We start from the raw sequence: 26,051 nt of genomic DNA on the forward strand, positions 1-26,051 counted from the left end.
CATCATCACATAATATTTTAATAATTTTGGGTCTAAATTTAATTTTATTTAATTATGGGCTTGACAATATGTATAAGGGTATCAAGGTCTTTTAATAATTTGGGACCTAGATTTAAACTTATTTTAATTAAGGGCGTCATATTATGGGTTATCCATGGGTTGGGCCTTAGCCTAATTTTCCCATCCCAGATTTGCTATCCCAGTATTTTATCCATATTATTTGCCCTTTTTTTTGAAGCATACTATTTATTAAACTATTAAGTGACTATTACACGAGGGTACATAATACCCCAAGATTCATCGGTTACAAGATTGATAAGCCAAGAATCCACATCAACATGATCTTGGAGCAGAAAAACAGTCTTCGGATTGGAGTTGCACTGGTGAGAGATGTTGGAGTCGAAGGTCGGAAGGCCTTCAGTCAATGCTTTCCACAAGAAAAGTTGTACTTTTGGTGGACACAACAGTGTCCACAGGAACTTAGATGGCGTTAGAACAGTTCGATGCAATTGAATGAAATTGCTAATCATGCCTTTGTATCTTGTTGCTGCGGTGAACTGCCCAGGTGATATCTTTCTACTCCTTCGATTTTCAGATTGATCCATCACTTCAATTTGAGTCTTGTTATTTGCCTTCTAAAGATTTTTACTCTCCCCCTTAATAGCTAGTACATATTTCCTTTCCTATCATGAAAAAAGAAAAAGAAAAGAACTCTTATGGGTTAACATATCAAGAGTCATAAACACAGGTCTCAGTCTTTTGATTTTGGCGCCAAAACCCAATTGCCAGTACTTATTTGAGCGCAAGAGACGAAAAGTTAATCGAATAAAGTAAGTATGAAGTCGAAACCGTTGTTTTCATCAGACGGAGGATTTGGGCAACTTTCACTTTCTAAGTCTTTTCCGATCAAACCCTTATCTGGGTAAAGCACACTTCTTCAAATTCCTTCATTTTGAGATAATCTCCTGTTTGGATATTAAATCTTCGAATCTTGTTGTGTATCTGTTGTTGTTTGCAGCGATTCCAATAATGAAGGAGGAAAAATTAAACTATTAAAGAAGAATCCATCAATTTCCCTCTCTGAATTTCTAAACCGAAAAGTCACCACAAATTCCAATCCATCTAAAACAATTCAGGTATCTCTCTCATCTCTTCTGAAGAATTAATGTGTTTTTTTAATTTGGTTACAATTTAGTGATTAGTGAAGTATCCAATTTTGTTTACAGAATAAGCAGAAACCTTTTCTAGGGATTGAGGGTAAAGTTGGAAAGAAAAGAGGGATATCTGAGGTTGATACTGTTGTTCTTGATGAATCTGTTTTCAAACAGTTTAATCATTCTAGAAAGCAAACTGAGAGAGAAGTGGAGGAATGTAGAGACATAGATGGTGGAAGTGAACCCGAAGGCTCTACTGAACCAGATTTGACGACACCATGCAACCCTTTTCGCGTTTCCTCCAAAGGTTTTTTCGTCTATCTTAAACATTTTATTGTTGGAATTTCAGAATTTTATTTAGTTATGTTGTTATTTTAGGTTGCTTAATAACATCAGTTAGTTTCGTCAATGATTTTGTTCATACTACCGTTCACATTTGAGTATCGGTGAGAATATTATGCACTAATCACTATGAATGAGTATTGAGTTGGGTGATGGTGAATACTTGAATGTGTGAAGAGGAGATTGTATCAAAGGATACTGTGAAGCACTAGCTATACTGAGAATTTTACAGGAACTCTTGTTCCGGCTTTACAATATGCACCATGACCTTTAGGACACTGCTTTGTCTTATGTAGTATTGAGTTGGATGATCAAGTCTTAGTCTCAAGTCCTATTTAGGTGGGAATTATGTGGTTCTTTTGGCTCCAAAATCTCTTGCAAATGTGGGGGGAGATAAACCATGAAACAATGTTCTTTCTCAGAATCATTGGTTTTACATGAAGCAGTGAATGATTCGGTTATATGATTCATAACTACGACATTTGGGACACTGCTTTGTCTATCTTGTTGGGGACATATAATCTCTTAAGTTTTGATGTTTTTGTTTTTTCTCTTATAAGGTGGAGATGAAAGGACTACCGCTCCAACTCCAAAGCACTTGGTAGTTCTTGGAGATGATCCAAAACCTAAGCAAAAGCAGAGAGAGGAGATATTTACTAGAAACAAGAAGCAAAGGCCTCTCTATAATCACTGTAAGCAAACAGTACCCCTTTTCCTACATCAGTCAGTGTACCATGATTTCTCAATACATTTTATTCTTTAGTTTAAATTTGGTCTCTGCGTATGATGAGGTAGTAGTATGTTGTTCATGCAAGCTCGCTTTTGTGTGCCAATCTTTCTGTCAATGATGTTTGATTTTACTCATACCTGTCATCAAGTTCTTGATAGCACCGATTATTCATAAATTGTTTGGTGAAATAAGTGAAAAACTATGACAGATTCTTGTATTTAAACCAGTGAAAGGTGAAAAATAATCTGGACTAAAACAGATGCCTTCTCTTCTCCCGTTTTCTCCAGATGCAAATGGCAGTGGATGGTGGGACTGTGATATGGAGGGTGTTGACAACGAAGAAGTAGGCTGCAATGAAACATGGGAAGGCATGGGTTCAACTACTTTGGGAGGACTTGACTGGCACTGATGATCTAATCCAAGCGTTCCATAAAGAAAGCATCATTGATGTTCACTTCAACTGTGAACTTGTTCTCTTCCGTTTACGCGTGCCTTTTCTCTTCTTCGTTTCAGTATGTTGCAGATCTAGGGTCATACTGGATAGAATGAATCCTACACTGTAAATTTGTCGGGCATTTGGATTTTTTAATCTGACTTTGTTGGCAACTGGGTTTTATAGCAACCTGAATATTCAAGCTTCATCCTTCACACATGAAATTGGCGGTAAAAATTCCTGATTAATCATCCTTTTCCCTAGAGTCAAGGAAGATTAACAGATTAAGTTATCCCGACTATAAGCAGACAGGCTTTAATTAGATTGGGAAAGTTCCCCTCTGGCCTCATTGGTACAGGGAATTTCGAGTCTTGTTATTAGGAGGGATAAAATGGATTTGAGGAGGGAAAGAAATTGGTTAAACTCTAGTCAACGGCAAGTCAAAATCAAATAAAATGATAAGAGTGACTTATATTAGAAATACCACTAATACCCTAGTTCAACCCTAACCATATGTTAGAATTATCCTTTACGTTACCTGTATCTAATCTTAGAATGATAAGATGTTGAACTTCCTGTTCCCAAAATACTAAAGTTCCATAGTAAGAATCGATACTACTGTACTCAGAAGGATTGAATTGTTACTACCGCAATCATTTGCATAGAGCAGTTTCATAATATAATAGTTAAATGAACATCGACACTTGACAGTAACCAGTGAAAGCTTAACTTTTAAATGCATATTGAAAATCCCAGAATCATTAATCAAACCACTACTCCATCGATCTCATAACAATGCCAAAAAATCATTTCGATTTTCGAAGAATATTTGAGTGATGATATTAACACTCTTTTTAACTATCAACTGAAGATGGTTCATCTTCATGAAAAAGGGGTAAAAGGGGTTGATTCTGTTAAGATATCATAATATCTTGACATCCTTATATGTATATATGCAGTTATATATTCTTGTCATCTAGGTGTTGTACAATTAGTTATGGTCATATATTTTTGTATATTTTTTTCTTTTTTTTATCTGTTGTAATCCTTTATAAGTTGGCAGTTTTTGCCCATTACAATATATAGAGAGAGTTTATCTCATTCAGAGTTGTTGTCGTTCTCTATGCTCATGTTTATCATGGCATCAGAGCCAGCAACGATCTGAGATCCATTCCTCCGCTGCATAACCTTTTGAAACAACTTTTGTCTTAGTTATTCAAAGAAAGATATACCTTTCAATTCCTGTGGTTCTCGATCTTTACTTAAAACCCTAAAATCAAAAAATCAAGTTACTTCTTCAAATCTGTTAACATGTCTCGAGAAGATTCTCAACCTATCACTAAGAAATTCGATGGAACAAACTATAATCATTGGTCTTTTCTTATGAGGAGTTTTCTCAAAGGAAAAGGTATGTGGAAATACATTGATGGTACAGAGAAATGTCCTAAAACAAGCAGCTTCACCAGCAAAGACAAGGACTCAACAACTGATCTCAATTAAACATGGGACATCAACAATCACAAGATTTTAACTTGGTTCGGCAACACTGTTATCACCTCAATCAGTATGCATCTTACCAGTTTTGACATTGCAAAAGATGCATGGGATTTTCTTTCAAAAAGGTACACACAAATAAACTTTAATCAAAGATATAAACTTGAACAAGATATACTTTCCATGAAACAATCAAATGATCAGTCCATCTCTGATTTTTATTCTGAAATGTCTGTAATCTGGAATCAATTGGCTCTTATGGAGCCAAAATGGACAACTAATCTTGAGTTGTGGGAAAAATATAGAGAAGAAACAAGAGTGGTGCAACTTTTGATGGCAATACCAGATGAGTATGAGTCTGTTAGAGGTGTTATTCTTCATCGCTCACCTCTTCCATCTGTTGAGTCTTCTTTGTCAGAGCTTATTACTGAGGAAACACGGAAACGTATCAAGCCAGAACCTTCAGGAGTGTTTGCCATGCCTTCTTCCCGACCAACTTTCAACTTCCATAGAAGTAATCCAACAAATAATTCAACACAGCGTGACTTGATTCAGGTTCAATGTAATAACTGTAAGAAGTTTGGTCACATGGCAAGAAATTGCACTCTTCCACCAGTAGCAGTGCCACATGATACACCTACAATTCAATGCAACTACTGCAATGAACTGGGACACTCCACAAGGAATTGTACATCTCCATCATGCAAGAACATGAGAAGGCAGAATTCATATGGTGGACAAACAATATTTGGTGGGCAAACCAGATACATTGTTGCACCATCCTCATATGTTACACCAGCCTCGTCTGTATCAACTCAAACTGCACAACCAACATCTACAAACTGTGACTTATCAACTTCAGTACCAAATCTTAGTGAGATACAAGAAATGATCAAGCAGGCACTCTCAATTGGTAACAACTCTACTGTTGCATCTGTTTTCTCAGCTCCATCAGGTATTTTCTCAACTGGTTGGTATCTAGACTCTGGAGCATCAAATCACATGACTTATGACTCAAAAGTCTTTGATAATTTTCATCTCATTATAGATCCTAAGATACATACTGTTGATGCGTCTGTTGTTACAGCAAGTCATATTGGTGTGATAAAAGTGTCGAATAACATATGTGTACCAGATGTTTTGCTTGTTCCTATGATCACAATAAATCTTATTTCCATTGGACAATTGTGTGATTAAGGTTTTAACATCATTTTTTTCTCCTATTGGTTGTGCTATCCAGGATCTCAAAACAGGGAAGCTAGTTGGGATAGGTCATAGAGTTGGTCGATTATATCTACTCCAGTCTCTAATCATTCCCTCAAAAGTGCAGAATCATGTCATTGCTACAAATACTACTTCATCTCACACTACCACATCTCAGTTCATGTCTTGGCATTCTAGGTTAGGTTATGTTTCCTTTTCTCGTCTTTCATATATGATCAATAAGGGTTTACTAGGAGATACTCAGTTAGATAAAGAACCAAATTGCATCTCTTGTAAACTGGCAAAACAACCATCTCTTTCCTTTAATCTTAACACTTTTACCTCAAATGAACCATTTGCTCTTATACACTCTGATGTCTGGGGTAAATCTCCAATTATGTCAAAGGGAGGTGCTTTACACTATGTCAGTTTTATTGATGATTATTCGCGTTATACATGGGTATATTTATTCAGCTCTAGAGCTGATTTTCTTAAGTTATATGTTGATTTCTCAACTATGATAAAAAAAACTCAGTTTGGTAAAATGATCAAAGTCTTTCGTGTTGATCAGGGTGGGCAATACATTTCTAACCCATTCAAAGAATTTCTTAAAACTCAAGGTACCTTTCTTCAATTGTCTTGTACTGAAACTCCAGAACAAAATGGAGTTGCAGAACGGAAACACCGTCATATTATAGAGACAGCTAGAACTCAGTTAATCTCTGGTTCTTTCCCTTCCAATTTTTGGGGAGAATCAGTTCTTACTGCAGTTTACACTATCAATAGAGTCCCAATAGCCGTTATTGTAGTTATATCTCCTTATGAGCGTCTCTATGGTGAAAAACCAAACTACTCTGAGCTTCGAGTCTTGGTTCAACTTGTTCTGTGCTACTTCCAGAACGTGAACGTCATAAACTTGGTCAAAAGAATGTTTTGTGTGTTTTTCTTGGCTATGGTATTGCAAAAAAAGGGTATCGTTGTTATGATCCAGTTAATAAAAAGCTTCGTGTTTATCGTCATGTTACATTCTGGGAGAAAGTCCCATTATGGTCACTTCCAAGCAGCAAATCATCATCTTTTGAGTCCTTCACTTACTCTGATCCATTTCCTAGTGAATCCAATCCTAGCACTCCCTCTATATCTACTCATGAGATCCCATCTCCTCTAGTTGCTGATCCACCAAATACTGAAGATCAAGACCACTCTATGACTCGGCTCAACAGTGCAGACCTGGCAAGAGATCCTAAAGATGATGTTTTTCCACCTAGAAATTGAAGACCACCAGCTAAGTACTCAGATTATCATTGTTCCTTGTCATCTATTATGTTATTTTATGAACCAAGAACTTATAGAGAAGCAGCAGCTATACCTGATTGGAAAGATTCGATGAAAGAAGAATTGACATCACACAGAGAAGCTGGTACATGGGACATGGTAGATCTCCCACCTGGAAAGTCAGTTGTAGGCAATAGATGGGTTTTCAAAGTTAAAACCAAGTCAGATGGCAGTATAGAAAGGCAAAAATACCGTGTGGTTGCTCAAGGATATACTCAGGAATATGGGATTGACTATGAGGAGACATCTGCTCCTGTTGCTCGCATGGTCACTTTTCGTACACTCATTGTTGTTGTTGCGGTTCAACAGTGGAACCTTCATCAGATGGACGTGAAAAATGCTTTTCTTCATGGAGAATTACAAGAAGAGGTGTATATGCAACCTCCTCCTGGTTTACCTCATGCTCCAAATCAGGTATGTAAACTTCGTAAAGCTATTTATGGACTTGAACAAGCACATCGTGCATGGTTTAAGAAGTTTAGCAGTGCAATTCTTGAATATGGTTTTATACAAAGCTTTTATGACTCTGCAATGTTTACTCGATTGTCTTCCAAAGGGATAGTAATTCTTCTTTTGTATGTGGATGACATGGTTATCACTGGCAGTGATCTTGAAGGAATTAATAATCTCAAAACATATCTCAGTTCTTGTTTTCATTTGAAAGATCTTGGTTTCTTAAGTTACTTTCTGGGGATTGAAGTGGGCAAATCCAACAATGGATACCTTGTATCTCAGGTTAAATATGTGATGCAGTTTTTACTAGTGGTAAGAAGATGGTTCGATTCTCGAACTTTTGAAAAGGTTGGTTTAAGACAAATAAAAGATAATATTAATTTAATGTGATTTTTGTTACCAAAGAGATAGAGAACTAGGGTTGGGATTCCACTATTTTGATGTTGCAAATTCACTAATTATAGCTTCTACACAATACTCCAAATTACTCAAGGCAGTTTTGAACTCAATCTCATGCCTTGGAGAATAAAATGTTACAAGCTCTATTTTTATGACTATGTCATTAATCTTAGGCCTAATTCTCCTTCGCCTATAAAAAATCAATAGTCTAAAACTATTCAAAACAATTTAAATGAGGCATGCAAGAAGAGAGAATTTTTAAGGAATTATTAGCACAAAAGAGAAGTAAATTTGATAAAGAAAATAATTATTTGAATAAACACATCAGAAAATAGCTTCATCCCAACCCTAGAAAAGAAACTTAGCTACTCATGAATCGAAAAATGGAGAAATATTGATTTTTCATTGTATTCAAAAAGTAATTAAAATAGCTTACAATGATTTCCAGTCGCTAAAGATGTTCAGCCACTACACAGTTGCAATTGTTCAGCAACACAAGACTTAATGTAACTAAAATGTAAACGATACAACACTTGTGTGGTTATAAAACGATAAGCTTCTGCGTTGTCTGTAACATGTGTATGTTCTTCGTGATCTTGAGTTTGCAGCAGCAGGTAACTTTCTGGAACTCTCAATTTCTCTCGATTTTAAGCACTACTTTCTTCCCAGTCTCTCCGTATCCCCTCTCTTCATCCCAAGCACCCTATTTATATTCAACAGGCCAAGGAAATTTTCGTAATAACTCCATATCTTCTCCATTTAATTGCCTTCATATTTACGAGATTTTATTTCCTTTCTTCTCTTCTTACACGTCTTTGCAACTTCCAATGTTCCCTTTCTTGTCTCATTACACTCCAATACGTTGAATATACGTCACAGATTGAACCTAACTTGCTGTAATCACACGCCAAAATATCACAGGGAATATCTTCTTTCCCTGTTTCCTTCAATCCACGTCGATTTCCCTATCCATGTTGCATCCAAACAGACTTATTCCAACTCAGCACCACGAAAAAATCCCACCAAATCATTCCAGAATCTTCCACAGAAAATACACAGTTTCAATAACCCGTGAACTCTGTTTTCTTCAAACACATGATTCCATCCAATTTCAGCCCAAACGAAACCCATTACTAGCCCTGTTAGGTTATGCTTAACGACCCCAATTGATCTCAGCTCTTTAGTCCCTTCAGAACACCTTCAATTTGCAAACCTTAATTCTGCATGTTTGAAGAACATTTTTCCCGCCAAAACCAAGAACTCTGTTTTCTTGAAATCTCGATATCTAGCCAATTCTGATCAAAACGAAGAGCATTAGCATCCATGTTTATCCCTTAGGAACAAACCCATTTATTTTCAGCGCTTTAGTCTCGATTGAACTCCTCCAAATCACCAACCCTACTTCTGGTCCAATTTTCCCGCCAAAATTTGAAATTCAAAAGGTTGAAGATGACTATCTCTTATCCAGTTTCGGTGTCCCTTTAGCAATTTGGGTTATATATAGCAATTCTTTGGGGCGCGAATAACAATTTGTGGGGTACAAAGACAAATTTTGGGTTGTGAACAGTGAAAAACTCTTGGGTGCCTTTAGCGACTTCTCCGGGTGCCTTGAAAGCATTTCGGAGGCATTTCTGGAGGTGCCTTTAGTACTTTTGTGAGGTCCAAAAATCACTTTTCGAGCTGATTTCTCCATAAAAACTTATTTCCTGGAAAAGACTTAAACAAATTTATTATCAATAAAATGAGTCCTAGCTAATGTAATTACGGGTGAAAAAGCGTTGCACTTACGTGCTTATCAGTATGCATCTGAAATCATTCAACGTACAGGCATCACTGACACTAAGGTTGTGGATACTCCTCTTGAAGTCAATGTGAGACATAGTCCAACAGATGGAACTCTATTATCCAATCCAATATTGTATCGGCAACTAGTAGGAAGTCTCAACTACTTGACTATTACTAGGCCTGATATTAGTCATGATGTACATATAGTAAGTCAATTCATGTCTGCTCCTCGCTCTACATATTATGCTGTTGTTTTACGAATTCTACGCTACTTAAAAGGAACTTTATATCAAGGTCTTCAGTTTTCATCTAAGTCTGATCTCACCCTAAGAGCTTATTCAGATTCTGACTGGGAAGGAGATGTCACTGATCGACGCTCAATTACAGGATATTGTGTGTTTTTGGGAGATTCTCTTATATCTTGGAGAAGTAAGAAACAAACTATAGTTTCTCGTTCTAGTGCTGAAGCAGAATATCGAGCTCTTGCTCATACCAAATTTGAAATTATATAGTTACGGTGGATTCTTACTGACATGGGAATTTATCTTCATAAACCTACACCTCTGTTTTGTGATAACAAGGCTGCTATACAGATTACTCACAATGATGTTTTTCATGAAAGAACTAAGCATATAGAGATTGACTGTCACTTCACAAGGCATCACTTCAAGCATGGCACAATTACTCTTCCTCGTGTGAGGTCTGAGTTTCAAATTGCTGACCTTTTCACCAAGTCTCATCCTGCACCTCGTCTACAATTCTTGGTTTCCAGGCTCAAGATGAGTTGTGTACCACCTTGAGTCTGAAGGGGGGTGTTAAGATATCATAATATCTTGACAGCCTTGTATGTATATATGCAGTTATAGAGTATATATTCTTGTTATCTAGGTGTTGTACGATTAGTTATGGTCATATATCTTTGTATATTTTCTTCTTCTTTTTATTTGTTGTAATCCTTTATAAGTTGGCAGCTTTTGCCCATTGCAATATATAGAGAGAGTTTATCTCATTCAGAGTTGTTGTCGTTCTCTATGCTCATGTTTATCAGATTCTAGGTTTCACAGTGAGGATAATACCAATCTCCATTAAAGACCACTACCCCTCTTCACAGTCTCTTAGAGAGAGTTAACGATAAAAAGTGGAAGGACATGTTAGACATTTTATCCCTATTTGAAGAAGTAAATCCCTCCCTTAGAATTTTAGTTCCCTCCTCGTAATCTTTCCCACCTATTAACAAGATTCATTTAATTTTCCACGGTAATAAGAGTAGGTTTGTGTAGTTCCCCTCTGTCGTCGTTAGAACCCAGAATTTGGTATAAGAATATATTTGTTGTTCTAAGGCCGGTTCGTATTGGAGGTGCGGCATGGCAAACTAGTTTCCCCACTATGATAAAACTTCTGCACGTGGACCGTTTGTCACTAGTGTAAACAGATGCGGATGGCGAGAATCTCGCCGCGAGATCAACAGCTAACAAAGAGAGTTTGGCCGAGTGGTTAAGATGCCAAACTGTGGTTCAAGGCGAGTGGATGATTACCTATAAAAACGATTCTCGCTGAGTCCAACAAAGACAGTTTGGCCGAGTGGTCTAAGGCGCCAGAATCAGGCTCTGGTCCGCAAGGGCGTGGGTTCAAATCCCACAGCTGTCAAAAATCTTTTTTTGTTGTTGTTGAATTGTGTCACATTGCACCTTTTCCTCACCACTTGATGCGTTTATTTTGATAAGTTTACCAGCTAACACCATTTTTTCCTTGTGTTGAATTTGTGAATCATGATGTTATTCGTCCACAAGTGTATCTATATCGCAGTATCATATCAGTGAATATTGAATCTCAAAAAATGAGATAATGAAGTCCCCAAGTATCTTTTTTTGTTGTTGTTGAATTGTGTCACATTGCACCTTTTCCTCACCACTTGATGCGTTTATTTTGATAAGTTTACCAGCTAACACCATTTTTTCCTTGTGTTGAATTTGTGAATCATGATGTTATTCGTCCACAAGTGTATCTATATCGCAGTATCATATCAGTGAATATTGAATCTCAAAAAATGAGATAATGAAGTCCCCAAGTATCTTTTTTTGTTGTTGTTGAATTGTGTCACATTGCACCTTTTCCTCACCACTTGATGCGTTTATTTTGATAAGTTTACCAGCTAACACCATTTTTTCCTTGTGTTGAATTTGTGAATCATGATGTTATTCGTCCACAAGTGTATCTATATCGCAGTATCATATCAGTGAATATTGAATCTCAAAAAATGAGATAATGAAGTCCCCAAGTGTCTGAGTTAAGAATCCAAAGTACTGCAGTAACAACTTGTGCAAGTGAAATAACCGACCAAAACGTTTTAGGATACACAACAGGGATTTCAATTTCACCTTTAGACCCTTCACATATCAATACTACACTAGTACAATGATGTCTAGGATCTAAACATGGTGGCTGACTGAATAATCATGTACAACTAGTGTGTCTATGGTAATTGGCAAGAGAAAAGGAAAATTGCCAACACAAAAATAAAATTGCTGTCCAGCCCCAACCCCAATTCTTGGAATCAGCCAAAAGCCAGATTCTTCAACCAATATCATCACGTGGATGTATACTTCAGAACTTCTTATCAACATGTGCAATGTTAACTTCTGCATATCTTTTTTTCTTTTCTTTTTTGGAAATAACTTCTGCATATCTTGATTCTGATGTAGATCAGTCATTTAGTCTTCACTACCACACTTGGCCACGTGGTAGGATGCCAATTTGATGGCTCGTATTCACTCGACTGTTAAGCTCAGTATCTCCACTGCAGTTCTTTCTCGGAAATAGGGCATATCTTTCTACAATGAGAATATATCCAAGCAGTTATTCTCATCTCCACATAGGATAACGAACTTATACTGGCAACCTATTTCATAAATTATGGATCGCGACATAGTAATTTTTGTACTTGTGAAGTTATGCTGTCTGTTACCAAGAACAACTAATAACAAAACGAGCTGGAGATGAAACTTGAATTTACCTGACTAAAACACAGACTCAGACCCCTGCTAAAGAAATCAGCATACTTGATCATGAACATGCCACAGTCCGACCTATTAATGGAAACATGCACTCAGTCTAAGACTCTGTTGTGCAATATAAAATTGCAAACAACTGGACAAGCTCAAGTTTTCATTTTATGAATCTAAAGATAGGGAACATACCCATTCTCCTGAGTAGGTATGTCATGGGGACACTCAAAAGTCCAAGAAGCTGTGTTTATGTCTTCGCCACTTTTATCTTTTACTTCATCCATGTAATATCTAGCCTAAAACCACAAACAACAAAAACAGAATCGGTATTTTACCAGTTAAGTTCGCTAAAAGTTTTTTGCATCAAATCCACATTTATATATCCTGAACACGCACCAGGGCTTCAAGAACTTGGTAATCAATGCCTTTGAGTGAATCAAAATACTGAAACTTCTGATCCTTCTTATTGATAACAGCCAAGCACCAATGTAGGTTTTTGATGATAGGTACAAATATCTGCAACAGTAAAACTGATCCTTGGTTGGAAGACTAACCAATAAGCAATTAGAAAAGTTCAAAATGAAAAGAATGAAGCAATACGGTGCGTAGCAGTTTTACCTTGTCGCATTCAAGAAGGTGGTATCCTATCTTCTTTAGAGTAGTCCATCTTCTGACAGCTTTGAAGTCATAACCATCCCTCGCACTAATTAGCTGAAGAGAACACGAATTTACCAACACCATTGATGAATAAGAACAATAGATAGCCAACCAAAAATGCAGGAGAGAATAACAGGAAGCCGACCTTCTTATAGAAAAACGTGTTGAAGAAATGACACTTCAAAAACTTTTTTGGTTCTCTTTGTTCCCTCTCCTTCAACAATCCGAAGTAGACATTAATGACCTACATTCAAGGAAATAAACGCATATTAAGGAAGTATGTTAAATTCATGAATCTGGACACTTGAGAGTTCTTCCACTTATGTTTCCATTAAAAGCATATTCCAGGAGAGAATCATAAGTATAAGGAACTCAGACACTCGGGTATTTCGTTGCAAATAAGGTATAACCAAAACCAAAAGGAACAAAAGTCACCTCATCATTCAACCAACCACGTGGTTTCAAGCACTGCAAAATTTGGCCTGTAATTTCAATATTAGAATGCTGATGCGCAACCAAGATCTTCTGCCTACAAAAGGAAAGTCAAACACAACTAAATCATTAGATGAGAATATCAGCCCCCAACTTGCTAAGATTTTAGATGAGAATAGAAACCCAAGCTAAGATTTTAAATTCTCGCAACCTAACATACCAATCAGCAAGAATTCCACTTAAAACAAATTTAACATCCAATTCCACTTAAAACAAATTTAACATCCAGCATTTCATCTTAGTCATTTTTGTTTAAGTCTTTTGTAAACACAATTTTGTATTTGTTTGAGCTTTTCTTATTAATAAAATTTGTGATTCAGCCAAAAAAAAATCTTACCTATTGACTCTAGCAAAGGCAATAGACACTTGATTCTGTTCAGCCTCCGTGAGTGGAGCAAAAAGCTCACTGAATCCCTCCTGAAATGAGAACACAAAACGAGTTAGCAAAAGCACTATTTCAAGCCAACTTCTCACAAAAATCTCAGTCACAATGCAAGTGAGCAATAGTTTACCTCTTGTTTATTTAGAGGTTCCTTTGCAATTATTAACCTTTCCCGAACTTCGGAGGTTAAGTTATTCACATCCAGCTTTTGCTTCTCTGCAGACTCGTGCCCCTTTCTGCATGAACGCAGACTCCACTCCACACTCAGACCAGTAAAGAGTAAACCCCGGCTTCGATTATCAGTACAATTTGCATATTTTCTATGCAACGAAGAATCAGTACTTCCAGCAGACACTGGTGTTCTCTGCAGTGAATCTTCGTCTAAACTTGAAGCTTCAGAAATTACATCCTTCTTAGAAGAACTCCGAGTTTCAAAATCACTCTTTCTCAAATACCGAAAAGTATCAAGAGCTGAACTCTTAGCCTGCTCATACCGATGAATCAGCATCATCTTATACTGATTTTCCTGTGAGAAAGTGTTTGTAACGACATCCGGTGATCGGCGAAATTTGTGGTTCCGACAAGGGCCATGAATTTCTCTCTTAATACTTTGAGTAGGTTTTGGGTACTGATCGATTCTTGAAATGCTGTTCCTACTTCTACTACTACTAGTAGTAGTACTCCTTAAAGAATCAGGAGTCATATATTGTTCCTGATTGATGTACATTATGAGTGATGATAGTCACCACGCTACCAATCTCTATCTAGGGCATCCAGTTACACTCTTAGAAGTCTGTGTAATGATACCGAAATCCCTAAATTTGAGACGTTTCTAATCTGATTGTCACAAAACCACCAAAGATTTCTAGAATTTCTTTTTGGTGTTTGAGCGATTAGATCTTTACCCTAATTTCTCAAAAATCTCTAATTTTTCCCGCCTATGAGAAAATGAAAAGAACTGGGAAATTTAGAAATATCTTGATTATTTTTTTATTTTTTTTTGTAAGTTAATGCATTCCAAAAGACTAACTTAGGAGTTAGTATCCTTGCAGCACGAAGAGTAGAGCCATCGGATGTTAGGTTATTGGAAGCTTTCCTAACATTTGATTTATCTACTTCCATAGCATAGTTAATACAAGACGGAGGATTAGTTCTCCAATTTAAGAACAGGATTTAGCTTCTTTTGCTAATACGTCTGCTACATTGTTTGCAGTTCTAGGTACTAAATAAAAACCCAAAAAAATTTGACACTTGAAATTTTTTTTTCCTTAACTTCATCCATAATGGCTCTATTCCGCCAACTTATCTGAGAAGCTTTCCCATTTAAGTAACCGAACATATTCATACAATCGCCTTCCACTGTGAAATTTGACAAGCCTTTTTCAACTGCCCAGTTAACACTTTGTAGTAGTCCTATGGCTTCCGCTTTTTCAGGGGAAGATGCTGTGAACGGTCCTGCCCTGCCAAGCTCGAAGTCTCCTACATCATTCCTAAGAATTAAAGAAAAACCTGCAGGAAAATCTAAGGAAATCCAAGCAGCATCAATATTAAGCTTGAACTGTGAAGTGTTAGGCAGAGACCAGTTTTGTATCTTCAATTTACCCTTAATGAACTGTGTTGGTGGCATGTTACTCTTGTACCAGAAGTCTAAAAATCTTTGTATTTCTAAGCCTAATGGAGTTTTAGTTTGTTGTTTTTGTTCAAAGACTCTGTTGCATCTCTCTTTCCAAATGAACCAAGCTTTTGTCAAGATTATTTCAATAGGTATCCCAGAATCTAGTCTCCTTATCCATGTTTTGCAAATTTCTAAGAAAGAGGATGTGTTGTCTGGATTAACATAAATAAGATTTGGCTCTATAGCCCAAACAGATTTGGCATAAGGACAAGTAATCAGAAGATGTTCTATTGTTTCAGATGTATTACAGCCAAAGGAGCAGTTAGGATGTACATCCTCCATAAATTTAGAAAGTTAGCGCCTTGTAAACATTTCCAAGCAAAATTTTTGATTTTTTGTGACACATTGAGTTTCCACAAATTATTCCAAAAAGTAGCAGGTTGTCCTAAGTTATAGAGGTTTGTTGTTCTTTCAGTGAGTTTATTGTACATGGATTTTACTGTATAAACACCAGAGGTAGTGAGAAGCCATCTCAGAGTATCTGGTTTGTTACTAGCTATTCTGATATTAATGATTTTCTGAGCTATGTGTGCAGGGAAGATTTCAAAAATTAAAGTTAAATTCCACTTCTTTGAAAATGAATATTTTCCTTTTCTCTGAATGCAAATAATTTCTTTGAAACAAAAAAAATCGTCTTTTTGTAGTTATTTCCTTGGAATATACAAACATTTTCCTCCCGATGAACATAGCTGCTAATAGGAGTATAAGTGTGCTTGGGGGTGTAGCTTTCCAAAGGTACAAGATATTTTATCTTATACATATTCCCTCTATTTTTAAAAAATAGGCTGGTTTGTGTGCAAATTTACACACAAACAAGCCTATTATTTAGAAACGGAGAGAGTAATTTGGTACATCTCCAAATAAACCGACCCCTACCAGCAATCTTGCAGATAAAAGCTTTTTGCTATTTCTTTCCTTGTCAAACCAATATTTTATTTTTGATGAAGTGTACTGCAAAGAGAAGACAGAGTATGTAGAAACAAAATTTAAAGGAGAGGGAGGGAATTAGATACTCCTTTTCATTTTTTTCTTCTCTTTAAGTACACTAACAACATGTTTGTTTTCTCCTCTATATAGATAGAGGGCTCTACATAGAGGTTTACCTCTATATTTATATATGAATACCACTATCTAGAGCCTTCAAAATTTATGTTTGTTTAACCATTATCTAATAACTCTTTATTTAGATTTAAATTTATATGTTTCACTCTTTGCCCTTATACAATTCAAAAATTCCAAGAATCATTCTAAATTAACATTTTCAAAAATTCAATTTTTTTTTCAACAAACAAACAGTTACACGGATAAAGTGAAATACAAACTAATAAAAGACCAAACCAAACCCCCCTTCATCGTGACCTGCACTTCCTCAACAACCACAGTAGCATTGTATACCCTAACAAGTAGATCCAATGCAGTCGTAACCTGATCACGTAATTCATGCATAAAAGTACGATCTTGTGGTTCAAATACATGTTGTGTAGCTGATGCTGCACTTTCTCTATTCATTTCAATATTGTTGTTCACTTCCACCCCAACATCTTCAAACCGCCGAAATAATTCATCATTCAACCTAATGCGTCTAAGGAAATTATGTATACCCATGGTTGCAACAACTAATACTTTTAGGAGGTAAAACTAAACCTGCGCATTTTTCCCAAAATGGGAAATCTTGCCTTCAAAACACCGAAAGCTCTTTCAATCACATTCCTAAATTGAGAGTGTGCCTGATTGAATTTTTCCTTCTTCGTTCGAGGGCGACCACCACGTCAAAAATATCTTAACCAGTATCTTGTGTTCCTGTAAGGAGTCATAAAACCCTTTGTATGCGTATATGATGCATCGCACAAGTAATACGTATCTGCAAAATAACAACATATAACAAGATATACAACATCACGGGTTTGGGTAAAAACAACAACAAAAAATACAGAGATAGAAAGATATACGACAATGATAATTTAGCTAGTTTAGCTACTGCCTAGACGAGGGTTTGGGTTTTTAGGGTTACACTCCAACTTTCAAAGTCTTCTAACTCTGGTTGTAACTTCACACAAAAGGGAACTAGTTTAGCTACTGCTTTCGCATGTGGTCAACAATTGGTCAACAAAAAAAAATCATAGGATCTGTCAAGAACAATTGCCATAGTGTTTCATTTCATGTGCAACACCTTCCCATCCGCTAACTACATAAATAAATTTCATGTCGAAATCACATATTGCCAACACATTTTGATAATACTCACCCCCGCCTCTTCCTCGGAAAGGAGTTTTCCTTTCTAGTGGAACAACTGCATGAATTAAAGTACCATCTAATGCGCCAACAACACCTTTAAACGAACCTTTCCTAAGTTTACTGTAGTTTCGAATCTGTTCTACAGGTACAGGTGCTTCCCATGATGGCGCCGCCACAATTTCCTTGGAAAATTCAAGAACCCCTAACAATACTTCATGGAAGTACTTACTAATTGTTTATGCTGAGTGCTGGGATCGATGACGGACAAGTCTGTTTCCCATCGGATGACTTATGATCTGTAAGAAAATCATCATTTTTTCTTCAACATCGAGATGCTTGCTGTAGTAAAGATACCCCATCTCTCGAAAATGGTCACACAAGTGCACAAAGGCATTAATCAGTATACATCCTTATAAGAGTGTAGACTACTTCTAGGGATCCCTCTAATAGTTCTCGCATGTATAATATCCTGTAATAGATGAGGTATATAACTTTTTCCGAACTCTTCTCTGTAGTCTTTGTTGCCTGCGCTTTAAGAGTATCACTAGCAACAACATGTTCAATAACATCAGCTAGAATGCTTTCATTTTCCCCTGTAACATGACAAGGGAAGAGAATTATTGGAGTCACTAAAATATTCAGATAACAAAATTATTGGAGTCACTAAAATAATGTGAAAGTCAAGTTAGAGATGTACGTACCTTTGACGACGATCTTGTTATTGTACTTTACTAATCTCTCTATCTGTCTGACCAAAGACACCAGCAAAATTTGCCGCACAATCACATAACATTTCATAAATGAAATAACCTCTCATAAATGAAAAGAGAGTGCATATAGAAATACACAAACATAACAAAAATTTCCAATAAGCATACCAACCACATAACAACTGAAAGAACATTTAGCCGAAATCAATTCATTAATTAGATGAGTAAATGCAATTCATTAAGTAGATGAGTTTTCAATTCAAGGCACTGTGTTAAAGTAAGACCTCACACATTAAGGTGTAAGCACCTATCCAGACATTCAAAAAGTGACATTAAATTCAAGTGACGGAGTATCTAATATTTTTCTAAAAGAAAAGAAAGGAACAAAATGTGAAACAATATCATCCTAAGGGCGCCAACCCAAAAATGAATTGTGCTTTCTCATCGAGTAATTCCAACATCATAAAGGTCTTTGTCATTTCAAGACTTTGAGCAAGTTTGACCATTGCTACACTATAATCTTCCATTTTCAACTGACTTGCTCCTGATCTTCTCATGTTATTGATGTATACCAGGCACGCTCATAGAGAATAAGCATCATGTTCAGCTATTTCTAATTGTTTTCCTTCCTCTCGCTCAGCTTTCTTTTCTTCTTTCTGTTTTTTGGTTAAGATTTTTTCCTTAACTAGCTCCACAACATCATCAAGTTTCGCATCACCACCTTTGGTTGGTTCAGCTTTTTTCCTCTTTCCTGAGTTGTTTGACGTGTCAGCGGTGCTTTGTGTACCAGAATTGGCATTACTTGAGTCTTCATTCTGATTTACAGCTCTAGAGCTCTGTTGATTACTATAGATTCCCCCACCATAACCATCATATGTCTCACTTTCTCCTCCTACATCGGCATTATCTTTCTATGTTTCTAAATGTGGATGTAGATTTACAGTGTCCACGTGAACATATGACTCTCTCCAGAGGCCAACACTCCTTCGAACAAGTGAAATAATTCCTTTGCGTGCTTTAGTGCAGTATTCTTGAATTGTGGAGCATTTGGTGTGTTATGTCCATAGAGATGAGACCAGTACAACAACCATATTAATATATTCTATGTACTAATGAAAAGATCATTGATAAACCTTTAATAGAAAATAAGTTCAGCAAGACCAGTATACTACTAAAGCTCAACGATAAACCTTAGTTAAGTAATTTTTACATGTAATAGAAAAACTACACCATGTGTCAAGAAGGAAGATACAAGTACATGCACAACGCCACCTCAAATGGTTAGACAGTTGTATCACTACCACACTCCACCTTGGATGACCACCATTAGAAACTTATTGCTTTGTCAAAACCTTGCCTGAAAATTTTATCGAGGCAAAAAATGGTCGAATGAGAAAGACAATATTTGATCTTCTGGAATGGTGTCGATTGCCAATACTTTTCTCCTTGGTAGAACTGAGACAGGAAAAACATTAGGAAGAAAAACCTGAATGCATAAAAGAAGAGGAATGACCTTAACCGAGAAGTTATATTTCTGGTGTTACCGTTGTCTCATTAAAAACCTTACCAAGTACAAAATCCTTGTAGGAAAGTAACCTCAGTGAAGGAAAAGAGTTCAACAAACCTCGATATCAATCTTCTCATCATTAGATGCTCCCCTGATGTCGAAATATCCCCATGATTTGCATTTATGATATTACTGTTGTCTCATAAAAATCCTTGCTGAGTAACAAAACCCCGTGGAAAAATGTAACCTCGATGAAGGGAAAGGAGTTAAACATACCATTAGATGCTCCTCTAATGTATGGAAATTTCTTTAGTCCAAAGCATTCATTGGGAGTTTAGGAAATCCCTTCAGTCATACACATGCAATCACAAGCTTCAGACAATTCATTTAGTCATATACATTTTCACATAGAAGTTTGGAAAATCTCTTTAGTCAAATACATCCCACGTTTTTTTCAAATGTGGACTTACGTGATGACTTAATAAATAAATTTGCCACATTTTCATCAGACTTTACTTTACTGACTTGAAAATTTAAAAGACATTGTTGTTGTAGATTGTAAAAGAACATCGATGATATATGTTTCGTATTATCACCTTTGATATACTTTTGCCTCATCTGTTCGATACAAGATGCATTGTCTTCATAAATGAAGGTTTGATCTTCAATGGTAGAAATCAAGCCATATGTCTCTAATGTGTGTAATGATAGATCTTAACCATACAAACTCACGAACCGCCTTATATAAGGCAATGATCTAAGAGTGGTCAGTGGAAGTAACCACAAGGGTTTGCTTGATCGACTTCCAAGATATCATTGTATTCCCAATAGTGAATACATAACCGGTATAGGATCGATCTTTATGTGGGTCTGAGAGGTACCAAGCATCGGGAAAACCAACCAAAATATTTTATTTGAGGCTTTAGTGTAAGGGGTTGTATATTGTACTTATATATGGATATTCAGCTTCCAATACATCTTCGTCATCTTCCTTTGTACGAAATGGATATTTATGTACATCTAAAGTTTGACTAGTCATGGGAGTGCTAGCATGGTGCACTTTCTCCATATTAAATTTCTAGAGTATTTATTGGGCATATGTAGACTGGTGGTTTAATATTCCACAAGCTCGATGTTATAGTTCAAGACTTAAACACATTCGAGTTTTCCCAAGATCTTTCATCTCGAATTCGGATTTCAAATAGTTTGTGATTTCTCTTATTTCATCAAGAGTATCTACTATGTTCATATCATCCATATAGACGCTTATAGTTGGAAATATGGAGCTTGTATTTTTATAAACATGCAGGGGAAATATTTATTATTTATATATTCCTTTCCAATCAAATAATGATTGAGGAGGTTATACCACATTCGTCCGGATTGCTTTAATCCGTAAAGTGAGCGTTTAAACTGAATTTTTAACACACTTTGCGGTTTAGAGTTACTTGATTTGGGCAATGGAAGGCCATCATACACTTTCATGAATCAAGGTCCCATAGAGATATGCCGCAACCATATCCATAAGCTACATATTAAGTCCTTATGAAACTACCAAGCTAACTAAGTAGCGGAACGTTATGACATAAATTACAGGAGAGCATGTTTCTTCATCATCAATCTTAGGGTGTTGTGAGAAACCTTGTGGCACAAGGCGATCCCTATACTTTAATACTTCATTTTTATTATTATGTTTTCTAACAAATACCCATGTATGTCCTACAGGTTTTACACTTGGTGGGGTTAGCACTATCACACCAAATACCTGTCTTTTTGACAATGAATCTAGTTCAACTCGGATTGCATCTCTCCATTGAGGCCAGTCTGCTCTCTTTTGGTATTCTGCAATAGAGCATGGTTCGATATCATGGTGCTTTATAATCTCTCTAGGAACAGTGTATGCAAATAAATCATCAATATGCGTGGCGGATTTTTCCATCAACACATATACACTTTCACAGTCCATAAAGATTTCTTTTTTCTCTGGAATTAATTCAAACTTCAGATAATTGCCCATTAATGATTCATGAATAGAATTATAATCATATGCAATCTTATGAGATGGATTATCTGCATCGACGATATATGGATCGGTTTCTTCCTTACTCGCGCTTTTCATCCTTGGATAAGTATCAATCTAACTAAGTGGTTTTCCCCTCTTCCTTTTCACGGTCACAACCTCAGCTACACTTCAACCAAGTGCATCCTTGAAACCTCTGTTTAAGGTGTTTTGTCCATGATCAAGGATTTACAACCTTTGAGGCATGTTTGCACCTGGTATGTGTGATCTTGTCACTTTAGCGATATCAGTAAACGCATCAGGCATTGAATCTCCCACATTATAAAGATCAATAATGAAAAAGAGAGGGTATTAAGTACACCATCAACTTTTTCGTTCGGAAATCTATACGACAAAACCTAATACGATCGACAAGTAGATCTACAAAAAAGATCCATGTACTTGATTATAAATACGGTTTCTCTCTTTCTCTTCCACAATCAATATGTAAAGACCAAAGGTCCTCATACTTGATTGTGTAGAAGAGTTCTTGGAAGATCTCAAAAATCAATGCCCAAGATCAATCTAGTATGTAGTTGAATTGTACAAAATCCGAATTCAACAAGAACAAGTCTTGAAGGATCTCAATCAATTAGTGCTCGAAGACTATCTAGATTGATTACGTACTTCTTGTAATATTACTATTATAAAGATAAAAAATATAATGCGGAAAATAGATAACACATGACACCATAGATTTTGTTAACCAGGAAACTACAATTTGATAGAAAAACTCTAGAACTTAGTCCAGATTGAACACAAACTGATTTAAGTCGTCACACTTCTTTCCAACTGTTGATACATGAAAAATGATACCCCTTAATGAGACCATGATACCCTCAAGAGGGGAGGTAAAGCCTAGCATGAGATGTGGAGACTTGGGCACAAAGCCCAAGCTCAATGAGAAAATACCCATGAGGTATAAAGGACAAGGAAGGGATTAACAAATAAGGAGGAGGTTATATTAAGGAATGGCATTATAAGTAATTAAGGAGTTTTAAGACATGTGTCGTGATGTCATAAAAGGAGGGACCTTTGGGAAAGTCTATGTTAGAGCATTGCTCGGTCGAACTCGCATGCGTTGCTATCTCAAGCATTTTTGTCGATGTTAGTGATCAAAACTATAAGTCTTGATTTCTAATCTATTATAGCTAAGTATCGGACTAGGATAGAAAGTGTAGTTAACCTTAAAGACTTCATGGTGATTCATCATACAAGTAGAAGAACTGCTCAAGGAACCGGTGGTTCTCGACAAAAAGGTATGTGAAGACTTGAACTTATCTATCACTCAAAAGTCTATCTACTCTATCTCCTACTCTTTGAGAAAAGAAGTCGTCTGTTATATATATATACACTTTGATTATACACATTTGGTATTTCGAGCCGAGTATACCTCGCCTATCTATATCTCGAAATATGGGTTGGTAAGCTTTTCGCTTTAACCAAGTTTATCTTTACCATGTGACGAAAGTCATGATATGTTTCAATCATCTTGAAAATTGCTTTGACGATAAATGGTGTAACAACTATATAACGTCCTCTAAGAATGTTTCAATGATTAAAATGATAGTTTAGATTACATAACCAATGGTAGACATAAGCATTGTTGTGGAAACACATTTATGTATAAGTCTTATTCCTTGAACCAAAGTTTACGAACTTTGTTGATCAAGAGAACCGAAAGAATGGCATGAGCCAAGTCCGCGAACTGCGGAATTTCTCAAACCCAATAATTTCTGTTGGAGTTGACTAACTATTTGCGTGAAACTAAGTCCGCAAACCGGCGAAGTTCTCATACCCGAGAATTTTTGCTGGAGTTTGTAAACTCTGCCCCGTAACTTAAGTCCGCGAACCTAGTCTGCGAACTTGAGAAGGTTATATATCTGAAGATGATTTCTGAACTTAAACTTAAAAATACTAAGGAATGCAGTTTGCAAACCGTGGCTATAAAAGTTCATGAACCGATTCAAGTTAATCAAATCATCTTTGCTTCAACTGTGTCTTGTGTAGTACATGAGATTTCCTTGCAATTGAACAACTCTCTAACTAGTTCATTTGAAATCATTTGAACTAGTTATGGTGAAGAAGAACGTGGTTGATATGGAATACTCATATGGCTAACCTTTTGGTTAACTATTGTTGAACCAACAAGTGCATACGTTTGGGTACGGTTAACAAACCTAGAAGCGTGCATTGTCAAGTGTGTGTAACAAGATAAGTTTTCGATCTAACGGTTAAGAAATATTAGCTTGAATCTAATTAGGTTTTCATCTAACGGTGAATATTGAATGCTTTGTTACTAAGCTAACATTAATTGCAAACCCTGATTTGAAAGACTATATAAGGGGAACTCTAGTATCTGTGCAAAACTAATCCCCACACCTCACGTGTGATACTAGTTTTCATACTAGAGTTGGTTCCACTTTAACCTTTGGTTTTCTTCTTCTAAAACCAGGTTAACGACTTAAAGACTTCATTGGGATTGTGAAGCCAGACCGATACTACTTTTATCATAGTTGTGTGATCTGATCTTGCATCTTCTATCGTACGAGTAAAATCATATTGATTGGCTTGAGATTGATATCTCCGATAGGCAAGATATAAAAAGTAATCACAAACATCTTCGTCTCATTGTTTGTGATTCCGCAACATCTTGTTTCGCTACCATACGATTAAGATTGTTGTGAGGTGATTGATAACTCTAAGTTGTTCTTCGGGAATATAAGACCGGATTATCAATTGGTTCCTGTTCACCTTGATTATTATCAAAATACGGAAAAAAAAACCTTTAGGGTTTATCTGTGGGAGACAGATTGATCCTTTGATAGACTTATCCGTATGAAACATATTTGTTTATTGTCAAATCTTCGACTTTGGGTCGTAACAACTCTTAGTTGTGGGTGAGATCAGCTAAGGGAATCTAGCGCGCAGTATCCTGCTGGGATCAGAGGCGTAGGGAGTACAACTGTACCTTGGATCAGTGGGAGACTGATTGGGGTTTAACTACAGTCCATTCCGAAGTTAGCTTGGAGTAGGCTTGTGTATGTAGATGCTTAATACAGTGTGTGTTCAATCTGGACTAGGTCCCGGGGTTTTTCTGCATTTGTGGTTTCCTCGTTAACAAAATTCTGGTGTCTGTGTTATTTCTGCTTCCGCATTATATTGTGTATCTTTATAATTGAAATAATACAGGTTGTGCGTTGTAGATCATCAATTAGAATATCCAACCTTTGGTTGTTGATTTAAATTGATTGATCCTTGGATATTGGTCTTTGGTACCATCCAAGTTATTCCTTGAATTTTATTAAAGACTCGCTGATTTTTATTAGCTTGAGTAAATCAAATCAAGAGAGAGATATTAACTCCTCGAGATACTTTTACCTAGATTGAGTATGACTGTCTAGTTGATTCTCTAGAAAGTATTTCGGAGTTAGCCCATACAGATTGCTAAGCGAAATATTGGGTGGTGTTCCCCGCTTTTTCAATTGGTATATATCAGAGCAGGCAAACACGTTCAAGACCTTACAAGTCTGTGTTTGTATCGATCTGACTCTATGGACAAGAGTACTATCTCTGATAAACGCGTCGCCAGAAATAAAAGTTTTATCTCGTCTAATTTTATTAAAAAGGAAGGTTCCTGAATCTCGAATATAGATGAATCTTCTGTACTAGACGAGACAGACAAACACTGACATGTGTGATCCCGATTACCCTTCAAAACAGTGCTTCTCCATTAATGAACGGGATTCAGCCGAATAGAGTGAATTTATTCAAAATCTTGTTAGAATCCAAGCTGATAGATTTAATCGGTTGAAGCACCATGTCAATGTTCTACTTGGTGTAATAAGATATTGCAAATCCAAAGGTAATGTTGAAGATCATTTTTCGTGTACGATTCTTGAAGCTAGCCTCAAAAGAGATGCCTTGGAAATTGAACATCGCTTGAGTAAGATCTCTATTCAAGAATGCTCAAAGCAATCTAATATTCCAAGTACTTCTGA

General features: G+C 36.4%; 4 protein-coding genes and 1 non-coding gene across 5 annotated transcripts; 3 read left to right on the top strand and 2 right to left on the bottom strand.

Annotated features, from left to right (window-relative positions):
- Positions 1-603: 603 nt before the first annotated feature.
- Positions 604-2,883, top strand: LOC113354394. The gene is made up of 5 exons (XM_026597737.1): positions 604-922; positions 1,019-1,136; positions 1,227-1,461; positions 2,057-2,188; positions 2,514-2,883. The coding sequence occupies exons 1-5, from the start codon at positions 837-839 to the stop codon at positions 2,633-2,635; spliced, it is 693 nt and encodes a 230-aa protein (XP_026453522.1). The 5' UTR covers positions 604-836; the 3' UTR covers positions 2,636-2,883.
- A 3,796-nt stretch (positions 2,884-6,679) lies between these two features.
- On the top strand, positions 6,680-9,840 carry LOC113352596 (uncharacterized mitochondrial protein AtMg00810-like). The gene is made up of 2 exons (XM_026596404.1): positions 6,680-7,456; positions 9,343-9,840. The coding sequence occupies exons 1-2, from the start codon at positions 6,680-6,682 to the stop codon at positions 9,838-9,840; spliced, it is 1,275 nt and encodes a 424-aa protein (XP_026452189.1).
- A 1,055-nt stretch (positions 9,841-10,895) lies between these two features.
- TRNAL-CAG lies at positions 10,896-10,975 on the top strand. Its single transcript has one exon. It is a non-coding gene; the product is annotated as a tRNA-Leu (tRNA).
- Positions 10,976-11,681: 706 nt separating this feature from the next.
- On the bottom strand, positions 11,682-14,808 carry LOC113354396 (putative ubiquitin-like-specific protease 1B). The gene is made up of 9 exons (XM_026597738.1): positions 13,995-14,808; positions 13,820-13,899; positions 13,426-13,519; positions 13,136-13,234; positions 12,952-13,044; positions 12,730-12,849; positions 12,526-12,629; positions 12,342-12,414; positions 11,682-12,159 (listed from the first exon to the last, which is right to left on the bottom strand). Exons 1-9 carry the CDS (start codon positions 14,589-14,591, stop codon positions 12,097-12,099), a joined length of 1,323 nt encoding a protein of 440 aa, XP_026453523.1. The 5' UTR covers positions 14,592-14,808; the 3' UTR covers positions 11,682-12,096.
- Positions 14,809-15,024: 216 nt separating this feature from the next.
- Positions 15,025-15,821, bottom strand: LOC113352598. The gene is made up of 2 exons (XM_026596405.1): positions 15,212-15,821; positions 15,025-15,086 (listed from the first exon to the last, which is right to left on the bottom strand). The coding sequence occupies exons 1-2, from the start codon at positions 15,819-15,821 to the stop codon at positions 15,025-15,027; spliced, it is 672 nt and encodes a 223-aa protein (XP_026452190.1).
- Between the last annotated feature and the right edge of the window lie 10,230 nt (positions 15,822-26,051).

This window comes from Papaver somniferum, chromosome 2 (genome assembly GCF_003573695.1).
Source record: "Papaver somniferum cultivar HN1 chromosome 2, ASM357369v1, whole genome shotgun sequence".
NCBI classification, from domain to species: Eukaryota; Viridiplantae; Streptophyta; class Magnoliopsida; order Ranunculales; family Papaveraceae; genus Papaver; species Papaver somniferum.